Source organism: Urocitellus parryii, chromosome 4, assembly GCF_045843805.1.
Source record: "Urocitellus parryii isolate mUroPar1 chromosome 4, mUroPar1.hap1, whole genome shotgun sequence".
NCBI lineage: Eukaryota > Metazoa > Chordata > Mammalia > Rodentia > Sciuridae > Urocitellus > Urocitellus parryii.
In genome coordinates this window covers 55,547,677-55,559,871 of record NC_135534.1, presented here as the reverse complement: position 1 = coordinate 55,559,871, position 12,195 = coordinate 55,547,677, and the positions used below count along the sequence as shown (strand labels likewise).

General features: G+C 34.9%; 1 protein-coding gene across 1 annotated transcript in view; it reads right to left on the bottom strand.

Moving 5' to 3' along the window:
• Positions 1-664: 664 nt before the first annotated feature.
• LOC144254172 (mdm2-binding protein-like) overlaps positions 665-12,195 on the bottom strand; it is a 62,884-nt gene continuing 51,353 nt past the window's right edge. The window contains exon 6 of the mRNA XM_077797169.1: positions 665-741. Within this exon, the coding sequence (XP_077653295.1) occupies positions 677-741 (65 nt within the window). The 3' untranslated portion in view covers positions 665-676. The remainder of the gene's footprint in view (positions 742-12,195) is intronic.

Here is a 12,195-nt window from a genome sequence, read left to right as displayed (position 1 = left end):
TACTCCTGATTAATTTGGGTCTTGGTTTCTTTTTTAACTTCCTTAAGTTAAATTCAATACCTGTGAGTTATAATTTTCAAATAAACTTTTTAAAAAAATATCTGAGGTATTAGAGCTAGAAACCACTTACTTGCAAGCCCTTGTTATCTCGAATGTCTTGTTACCAGGTTCACACCGTGGCATAAATGGGGGGAATTTTTTGATTCTGAGTTTTAAATAACTTGAGAAAATGGGTTCTTGCAACTTTCCCCTGGGATTTAATACTAATCCTGTTATTGAGAAAATTATGAGGATATTATTAGGAAAGTTACAGCACTGGTGCCCCTTGAAAAACATGAAGTGCAGTCTTCCCAGCCTTTTTAAACTCTCCATAAATAGCTGCTCTCCATGGATAGTTTTATTTGTATATCTTTCTTAGTCATAAAAACAGTGTCAACCTGAAGAGACAAACCCTGCAGAAATAACGCAAAACAGGAAATGAGGCCAGGCCAAAAGGAAAATACCCTCTTTCTCCCCTACAGGTCTTCTTCACCACAGCTACTGCCTTTGTTGGGAGGGAAGCTTGCACATCTGTCACCCCCACTGGACTGACAGTTCCTTGAGGACAGGAGATGTGTCTTCATCATCTCTGGATGACCCATTTCTTTCTTTGGTTGGCCTTCACGTCGTCCTCCATTCACACAGTGCAGTCTTGGTCCTTATGGAACAGTACACAGGAGGTGTCATGCTCTAGAAACAAAGCTTTGTTTAGAAGGAGAATGTGTCAGCAAAGGAAGCAGAAAGGAGAGCAGAGGCCACAGACAGTGTCATCAGAAATTATCCATGGGAGGGGGCACCTATGGGTCCAAACCCAATATCCGTCTCTCTTGGTTTGAGGAATGGACACATCAAAATCCCCCCACCAGTTGCCATTTAATATCACATCATAGCCGAATTCCCCAAAACTGATTCCAGGCTCACTAGCTAAGTGGGGCGAGGGAGAGGTTTCCAGGTCACTTGAACTTAGATTTCTAATTTTTCTTACTGTAATTGACTAATGTGGCATCGGCTTCTGACCATATCCATTAACTTCCTTTGCTAGGGCAACTCAGAAGGCCTGAATCAGATGAATTCTGGGGCCATGACGGAGAGCCTCTATCTGTGAAGGGTTGAAGACCAGGTCTTGGATTGTAGCCCGTTCACACATTGGCCCTTTTTGGTGATTTGCCTATCTCACAAACATTGTCTCTCACACTTTCCTCAGCCCAGGGTTGGACGAAGAGTAGATAGAGTTCAGATAAACTTGATCTGACTGCAAGAATCTCACAATCTACCACAACCTGTGTGCTGTGATACCAGATTATTTTATTCTCTTGTGAATCTGATTTCCTCTTTTTCTTCATATTTTCCATCATTTTGCTGAAGCATTTCCTCAAGCAACTCCCTTGAATGTAATGAGAAATACGTGTTGAGTTCCTGGCTTCTTAAAAGAACTTTATTCTAGCTTCATTCTAGATTGATAGTTTGAGGTAAAATAAAATTTTAGATTGAAAATCTTTTTATCCTCAGAAATGTCACAGCAGTATTCTATGATTTTCCAGCAACCAGTGTTCCATTCTGATACTTGTTTTACTTAAGAGATATGTTTGGGGATTTTTTTCACCCTTTCTATAAAATCTTTTATCCTTTGTGTGCTGAAATATTACTATGTTGTTGCAACAGTCTGTTTTTAATCTAACAAGCATTTTAGCCAGGCATGCTGGTGGACTGGGAAGGTCAAGCAGGAGGATTACTAGTTCAAAATCCTCTGGGACAACATAGAGAGACCCTGTATAAATAAATAAATGAACAAGGAGCTATAAAATTCAATCTGAAAATCCATTCGTATCGGGGACTTTCCCATGTAATTCTTTTTACTGTTAATTTCCAAGAGTTCACTTAGTCAAGCATGGTGGTGCATGCCTATAATCCCAGCAACTCAGGAAGCTCAGGTAGGAGAATCACAAGTTTGAGGCCAGCCAAGTTTGATACCAGGAATTGGCACCAAGGGCACTTAACCACTGAGCCACATTCCCAGTCCTTTCTATTTTTTTATTTTTGCTTAGGTCCTCACTAAATTGCTGAGGCTAGCCTTGAACATGCATCCTCCTGCCTCAACCTCCCCAGTTGCCATGATTACTAGAGTACATCACCACACCCAGCCCGTTTTTACTTCTTTTTTTTTTCAGTTGTCAGTGTACCTTTATTTTATATATTTGTATGTAGTGCTGAGAATCGAACCTAGTGCTACGCACACACATGCTAGACAAGCACTCTACCACTGAGCTACAACCCCAGCCCCCGTTGTTACCTCTTAATATCTTCATGTACTTATTTAATACAATATCTTCTTAGATCTCCTCTGTTCCTTGCATTATCTGTTTGTCCACATCCCTGTCTGCTGCTTTTGCCTTCTTCTTAGAGGCTTTTCTCAAATGTCTGATCCTTTCTGGTCCTTCCTTAACAGTGAGGGACTGAAATGGCTATTTGATCTCTGTGTATGTAGGTAAGATTTCCAACTGATAGGCTTTAGGTGATTAGTGGAAAGGCAATTCTTTCTCTCTGATAAACTTCTAAATTTCAGAATTTAAATGCTTTTCTTAAGCTTTAATTTTTTTCTATAATGAAGAAAAAATTTTATCTACAAGGCTTATGAACATTCTGCAAAGATGCTGGGAATACGATCAGTTGCCTATAAAAAGGGAAGGAAAAACTCTTGGAATTAAGGTTTTCAGTCCATTTATCCATCCAACAAATATATATATATATATATATATATATATATATATATATATATATATATATTAGGTACCTATTGTGGAGATTTTATTCTCATGGTAGCAAACACAAACAAATAAATAGTTGGAAAAGACTCAAATTTGTGTAGCAGCACTAATTCAATTTTATGCAATACCCGTGCTTCACTTTCCTGTATGCAAAGCAAATCGTATTAATTTTTTATTGTTATTTATTTATTTATTATTTTTTGATACTGGGGATCTAAGCCAGAGGCTCTTACCACTAGGCTACATCCCCAGCCCTTTTTAGTTTTTATTTTAAGACAGGGTTTTCCTAAGTTGCTTAGGGCCTCACTAAATTGCTGAGGCTGGCTTTGAAGTTTTGATCTTCCTATCTCAGCCTCCCAAGCTGCTGGAATTACAGGCATGTGCCACCTGTCTGGCCATATTATGATTATTTAGATCACTTTCATTCTTTCTTGCTTACAGTTATTTCATCTCAATTATCATTTCTTCACTAAGATTTTTTCTTTTTGTCTTTTATGTATTATTGATTAGCATATGTTTTTAATGTTCTATGAAGAAAAGCATGTTGTTACCCAGATATTCTTCATTTTCTTATCTAAAAATTTAGTCTTCATATTACTGTGTCTTTGATATTACCAGGTACCTGTACCACCCCAAAAAATTGACTGATCATCTACCTGTGAGCCATACTTCCTCTGAAAACCCCTAAACACAACTGAGCAAGAAGTGAGGTTAAATAAGTTTGTAATAATAATAGTGGCAGCTAACAAATAAATTTTTAAATTTTTAAAAAATTGTTGACATAAAAATAGAATAAAAAAATAGTGGCAGCCACATTCATTTGAAGTATAGCAAAAGCTGATGGGAAAGATAGAACTTTATGTACTTCAGCTTCTCAGAGATCTGTCAGTGAAGTGTAAATTAAATAAATGAAGCTTAAATAGAGCTGATATAAATAGGGTCAACACTGTTAAACCTTTGTGAACAGAAAAACTATTTTTTACAATGAAATTGTCACACAGAATTCCAATAAGGAGAAAAATAAGAAAAAAGGCAATACTGAAAATAATTCTTCCATGAACATGAAAATCAAACAAATTATATCTGAAACTGACACCTCCTCTGACTCCCTACTGGGTGATCATATTAATGAAGGGGAAAACCAAACGAAAAAAGTGATCTTAAAATCAAAGCACAAAAATTCATTCTCAAAATGTAAGAAACAGGGGCTGGGGATGTGGCTCAAGCAGTAGCACGCTCGCCTGGCATGCACGGGGCGCTGGGTTTCGACCTCAGCACCACATAAAAATAAAATAAAGATGTTGTGTCCACCAAGAGCTAAAAATAAATTTAAAAAAAAATTTTTCTCTCTCTCTCTCTCTCCCTCTCTCTTAAAAAAATGTAAGAAACAAGAAAGAGTATCATCATGATCATAGCCATCAACCAACACAGTTCAGGGGAGGCTAGCCATCTCCAAATATCAACTTTCTTCATTATCTACTATGAAGTATAACAAATAATACAAGATTATTATTTTAAAATATTAAATTTAAAAGATAAGTAATAGAGACTTCCAAAACCTTACATCCTAGAGACAACTGCTATTGAAACTTCATATATTTTCCTCATTTTTTAAATTTAATTTTTCTAAATTACTTAATAAGTACATTGTAAAAACTATAGATTCTAACAATACATTGAGAAAAAAGGTAAAAATTCCATCTTCCTCCTACCTACCATTACTTACCCTACATATGCTTTCACAATTTTATGTGCATTCTTCCAAAATTCTTCTGCATTTTATATATAGTATGCAAATACAATATTTCTTAAATATATTCAATCAAATATAGTCTATAAATATGTATATATAAGCATGGATACCTGATATATATACAAACACATAGGTATACATGTGCACGCATTTTAGAAATACACGTTTGTCTGACTTGCTTTTTTCACTTAAACTTGAACCTGAACCATTTTAAGCCTGGAGTAGAGAAGGCCAACTGAATTCACTCAGACAGCTAGACGCTGGTAGATCTCCCCACAGTGGAAGAGCTTCCCCTAGAGGCCTTCCTGTAGAGAACACAGAACACACCCTTTGGTTCTAAGAGGGAATAAAAATGACTAGTTCAGATTTCTATGGTCTCCACAGTTACGTCATTACTCCTCTCATATCTTCACATGTCACTGGGGGAAAAAATAAGTATGAGAATCATTTTACCACGTTTTTTAAAAAATCAATAGTATTGTTTCTTAGGCCAAAGAAAGAAGGTAGAAAGACTCATAACTCCAATTACACATGACATAGCATGTAGCATGTTGTACCACAATTTAATTTATCATTTGCTTATTATTTTTATTTGGTTTTATTTTGAGATGTGTCTTGCTAAATTGTCCAGGTTGGCCTCAAATGTGTGATTCTCCTGCCTCAGTCTCCCTAGTAACTGGGATTATAGGCGTGCACCACCACACCTGGTTTCATTTGTGTATTGATAGACAATTTTTTCACTACAAATATTGCTGCAGTCCACAGTTGTAAAGAGAATGCTACTGGGAAAAGACTCCTAAGAAGCAGAATTGATTGGTCATAAAACATATACAATTTTAGTTTTATATAGTTTCATATTCTAATTCTAAAAGTAAAATATGCACATGCTTTAAAAATCTCTAAAAGTATAACAGAGTAGAAAATTGAAAAGCAATAATCTTCCTCTCATGTTTCTATTGGCCACCACAAAAACTCTGACATTTATGATTTTCTTGATTTACCCTAGCTATTGACTCCAAGCTTTGAAAAATAAAAAGGCAGGACATTTATATATGGTCCATCTTCTCCCACATCAAAGTCAGAGTCTATTCTCAATATCTCTCTTTGTAGAATATAAAGAATATAATACTTAGTGAAAGGTCATATAAAGACCCAGTAGACCATATAAAAAGAGATGTATACCAAGGCTTAGTGTTTTGTAACTTCAGACAAAAGGGTCAGAAAATGGATTTTGCAAGATTCCAGAGATAGGAAAGTAAAGAACAGGCTTCATTAGCAATGTGAATGGCATTGAAACTATACATAGCAAATGGATAATAAGCTAGAAAACAGTGAAAGAGTAATTCAAAATTCTTCTTAAAAAATAATTTCCAGCCAGCTGTGGTGGCACATGCCTGTACATGCAGCAACTAAGGAGGCTGAGGCAGGATGATCACAAGTTCAAGGCCAGCCTGGACAATTCAATGAGACTCTGTCTCAAAATAAAAAGTACAAAGGACTGGGTATATAATTCAGAGGTAGAGCACCCCTGAGTTTCACCCCCATTGCCACACACAAAAAAAAAAACAAACCATTTTTTTAAAATGATTTCCAATTTAAACTTTCATAATTAGCTAAGGCCAGGGTAGATTACAGATATTTTTAAACAACCAGTACCTGGAAAAATTTACCTTCCACATATTCTTTCTCAGGAAGCCACTTGAAAAATACCTTTTATCAAAATGGAGGGGTCAAGCAATAAAGATATAAGATACAAGAAAATGAAATCTAATATAAAAGAGAAAAACACTCCCAACAAGAGACCAATGCATCAGACAAACAAGCATGGGAGCACATCTGAAAACCCTCCTGTGGGTCCTCTCCCAAATAATAAAATCTGTAGATTATCCAATGCGAAATCAAGTCTTCTGAGAATTTTTAGGTAGCCAAAGAAGAATTTGGAGACTGAAGAGAAGTATAGTTTCTTACAGTTAACCTCAAATTTGCTTTTTTTGTGTGTGTGTTGCTGGGGATTGAACCCAGGGCCTTGTGCATGTGAGGCAAGTACTCTACCAACTGAGCCATGCACCTAGCCCTAATAGTTAACTATAGAAAAAAGAGAAAGCTCTTCAGTTACCCTGACTCAAGGAAGAAGAAAAATTATATTTACCATACCTTTCAGTTATGAATTACACGAGCAGTTAATTAATTATTAAAGACTAAATGTTGGTCTAATCTACATTAGGAGTGTGAGGTAATGAGAAATGATGATATGTATACTACAGAGAGACAGAGAAGAGAGGTAAGTACTCATTTCCGAATAGGAAGTGAATGGATATTACTTAAAACAGAAAAATCAGGAAATACCAATGCAAGTTCAATTTTTAAAGATACGATGAAAATTACCAAACTTTTCAAATAAAATAATTAAAATTGGTTATTTGGGGGCTGGGAATATAGTTTGGCAATTGATAAAGCTCTTGCCTAGCATTTTGATTTGAAGCAACACACACACACACACACACACACACACACACACAAAAGGTCACCTCTGAGGAAGGAGAAAATTTAGAAGAAAGAAGACTAAGTACACTGATTTTTTTTTAACTTTTAAGACAAGTTATTCTTTTAAAATGTACAGTTTTAACTTTGATTAAAAACATAATTTTTTGAGAACTTTAATACAGTGTTATTCATAATTATTCCATTCACAATAACAACAAATGGAGCATCAGGGAATGTTCAAAACATATGTGAAAATAAGCAAGCAAAAAAATCATACAATTTTATGCAGAAACATAAGGATTTTAATAAATAGAAAAGACAGACATATTATTTTCTCTAATGATAAAATTCAATATTACAAATATTACTCTCACCTATTTTTCTTAGACATGCAAATAATTTTTCATTAAAATTCCAATGACATTTCAATAAATAGTGTCAAGATAACTGGATATCTATATGCAAAAGAATGATTGTAGACATCTCTACCTTGGACCATATATAAACATTATTTCAGTATGGATCAAAGACTTAAATAAAAGAGCCAAAATTATAAAATTAAAACTATCCAAATGCTTATCAACTGATTAATGTATAAACAAAATTTAGTATATCCTACAGCAGACTTTTATTATGGCATAAAGTGGCATGAAGTAATGATTCATGCCCCAACATGAATGAACCTTTAAAATATGAGTGAAAAAAAGAAGCAATATTAGTATGATTCCATTTATATGAGAAGCCCAAAATAGACAAATCCATAGAAGCAAAATAGATTAATTGTATGTAACTGAGCAGAAGGCATATTGGGGAGTGACCGATAAAGGGTAGAGGTTTCTTTTAAGGTGATGAAAACATTCTGGAATTTAATAGGGATGATGGTTGAACACCTTATGAATATACTAAGAGTCACTGAATTGTATGCTTTAAATTGGAATATTTTATGGTATGTAAATTGTATCTCAATTAAGCAAAACACCAATGAAATAGTCTTTGAAACTTGAAATTTACTAGAAAAGATATAGAAGACTAGAGATTTAATTTTGAATAATAATGTTGTATATGTTTTACAACAAAATTAGTAATTAACCTACATTATCTAGTTATGTGGTAATATCCTTGATAAAGAAAATAGATCAATAAACAGAATAGACCCAACAACAAATGATGTATAGTTGGGAATGTAATACAAGATGAAGAAAGTATTTCAAGTTATTGCAGATAAAAACATGTTATTCAAAAGTAGTATCAGACAACTTATTTTGGGAAAAAAATTTCTCTAGCTTATAACATAGCTAGATAAATATAAATGTGTCTGTGGAAAAAAATTAGAATCTATTTTTTATAAATTTTATGTTAAAAAGATTTTTTAAGGTGATGTCAAGACTAGGATTTCTAAAGGAAAGTTATAACATATTTGATCACACACACTTGAAATACTATTAGAAATAAACTATAAAACAGCAAATTGTGGAAAATATTTGAAATCTAGTAATTTAGATTAGATATGAGGTATCCCCCAAAAGCTCATGTGTGAAACAATGCAAGGAAGTTTAAAGGTGAAATGATTAAGAGAATTTTAACCAAATCAGTGAATCAAACCCCTGACAGGTGTTAAGTTTATGGTGATTGTATGGCTGGAGGTGAGTCATTGGGGTATCTATTTTGTGAGCTGATCTTAGTCTTTCTCTGCTTCCTGGTTCCATATTCCCAGCTGCTTTCCTCTGCCACACACTTCCACCAGGATGTTCTAACTCATCCCAGGCCCAGAGCAATGGAGTCAGCTATCTATGAACTGAAACCTGTGAAACCATGAGCCCCCAAATAAACTTCTCCTCTACTAATTGCTCTTGTCTTGGTCACAGCAGCAAAAAAGCTGACAAAAATTTAATACAATTCAATTTAATATTCATATTGTATAGAAGTGTTTCCAAACCAATAAAATAATAGGCATCCAACTTAATATATGCATCCATGGCTTACATAGAACATAAATATGTAACTATTCTATATATACACTTTAAACTAGATGTGTGTAAGTATATATATATATATATATATATATACACACACATACATATATATATATACACACACACATATAAGAAGGTGTATACACAGCTATATAAATATATAGACATTTCAATGAATAGTACAACAAATGTTTTATTAGGAAAGCCACAAGGTACCAGATTACTGGTAAAATTTTTAAATCTTTACAAGTAAGAAAATATTTTCTTACATTATTGAAGGCAAAATAATGGAAATAAAGTAATTCAGATTTTTAAAAAAACTATTTGAAATGTCCTACATGCTGAAAAAAAATAGCCAAATCAAAAATAAAGTGAAAATTTCAAAAAATAAACAGGTAACTGCCATTAATATGTAGAGAGTTCTCACATCCCTGTGGCCATGGTAATTCTCATTCCTTTTTACCATTTCAGACCTAGGAACATTTAGTTAATGTTGTTTCTAGTTTCAGAGTGTCTCAGCCTCTCTTGTGGATTCCTTCAACCCTGCCCATGTCTTGGTAAATAGCCTCTTCATTAATTTTTTTTCTAAAACCTTGTAAGCATGCCTTCTATTTCCTGTAGTCCCTGACTGAGAGAGTGGATGAACACAAGACTATCAAAAATTTACAAGGTACAGGGATAGCAGCCTCTGGGTTGACTCAGTGAGGAACTGTGCCTGGGCAGAATGACCCTTGTCAGAGGTAACATATCTCCCCATTTACATCATTTTAGAGAAAGTGAGTCTCTAAGTTCCCACTATCTCCAGATGACATTGATCTGGCCTTCTACTTCTCCCTGGTCCCAACATACTGACAGCACTGAGAGTCAGGGGAGACTTGTTATCACCCAAATCTCAGTTGGGCTCTTCTGATGTAGAAAAATTATAAAGTTTTAGCCATCAGACTTAAGAGACTATAATATTGAAAAGAAACAAAGTTATTTGTATTTGCTGATGATTTTTGTGAAGCCCCCAAAAAATCAACTTAAAAAAAAAGTATTGGGAATAGCATTTCCATAAACTGGCTGTTTCTATCTTACAGTCATAAATCATGTATTATTTTTTACTTCCCCCACCCCCTAAAGTCTCATGATCTGTCAAATGGTGTTTTAGCAATTCTATCTAACAATTCTTGAATCTCTCCACGTGAACACATTTTGTTTTGAACGGCCCAGATGTTCCAGGTTCCAGCAGTAGCCAGGCCTCGCCACAATGGCAACAACCTGAGATGAGGCCCAGAGGAGCAGATGGACAGAGGTCAACAGTGAGATGGAGGCGTCTGAGCTCCTGTTGGGCCAGCAGGTGGCAGCAGGCAGATGATCTTGTGAATTGATCCATGGACCTTTTGATGAAGCAGAAACTTGGATTTCTGTGTGAATGCGTGTATCTGGGCATGAGTTTCACTTTAGATCTCTGGGGTAGTATATGCTTTCCAAATGCTTATGACACATAACTCTTTCATCTATTTGACTAACAAGAAGATCTCAGTAAATCTTAAATGATAGGAATCAGTGCTGTTTCAGCAGCACATAGTCTAAAATTGGAATGATGTTGGGACTAATGACCCCTGCAGAGGATGATATGCTAATTTGGGAAATGTTCTTTGTTTGGGGAAGAGATAAGTCAGGTGTAGGTGGACACCCCCACTGGGTGATCCTAACACCAAATTCCAAAAAGAAGATAATTTGCCCCTATTGTGGTGCATATTGGGACAAGACCCTGGGAGCAAAGCAGGCAGAGAGGAAAAGTCCCCACCTCACTGTTCACATTTGCACATGAAAGAAATTACAGAATAGACACACACTTGATCTAAAAGAAATAATCAAACATGACAAAAAAAGAAGTAGAAGTCATATGGAGACAGTTTTGTTTTGTTTTGTTTTGTTTTTTACCAAGGAGATTAAAACTGAAATCGGTAATAAAAAGTAGGGAAAAAATGTTCTAAGCACTTAGAAATAAATACTTTCCTGATTAATATTTTTTTGGGGATTTTTGTTGTTGTTTTGGGTACCAGAGATTGAACTCAGAGGCACTCAGCCACGGAGCCATATCCCCAGCCCTATTTTGTGTTTTATTTAGAGACAGGATCTCACTGAGTTGCTTAGTGCCTCACCATGGCTGAGGCTGGCTTTGAACTCATGATCCTCCTGTCTCAGCCTCTCAAGCCACTGGCATTACAGGAATGTGTCACCAAGCCCCGCTTACGTTTTATAACATACCTTTCCTTTCATGGCATAATTATAAATGTGTCACTATCATCAAATGAAGGTGTTGCATTGTCACTGTTTGTCCAATGGGGTAAATTGAAGAAAATTTGCATCCTCAACTTTAATTTTTTTCAGTGCTGGGAATCAAACCAAGCTAGGCAAGCCAACATTATTTTTAAATGAGAATGATTAATAAAATGAAACAATCAATCAAAGAGGCTACAAAAGTGTTACTAATGATGAGGTAAAAAGGGGTAGAAATAAATTAATAAAAAGAATGTCATGGAGGTAGGGTTGTGGCTCAGCGGTAGAGCACTCACATAGCATGTGTGAGCCCTGGGTTCAATCCTAAGCACCACATAAAAATAAATAAATAAAACAAAGGTATTGTGTTCAACTACAACTAAAAAATAAATATTTTTTAAAATGTCATGAAATAAGTGAATTACAGAAAATCAATACACTTGACTTTAAAGGAAAAAATTCTAACTCTGAAGTGATTGATAACTGGCATATCCTAGAGAAGACCACCCAAGGGAGAAAACAATTTTTTCTTAAAAAAAAAAATGAAAATAAAACATGTAAACATGTAGAAGAGAGAGGAAAAAACAAAATTAGAATGATGAAAATGATACATACCTATAGATAAAAATAATTTGCTAGGTTCAATATGATGCTATGATTATTTTGTAACCATCCAAAAGATCTTAATGAAGGGGATTATTTTCTACACTGTTATATAGCAACACTTACCAGTTTTTTACACATCATGGAATACTTGGAAAATAATAATGTATGCATGGTATAATGGTCTAAACATTTTTTTTTTAACTTCTACCTGGAGGCAATAGACATGAAAATTCTAGACATCTCAGCACATCTATAACCCACAGATGGCAGGCTAGTTGGAAGTTTTCTTCTAGACAATCCAGTCAGT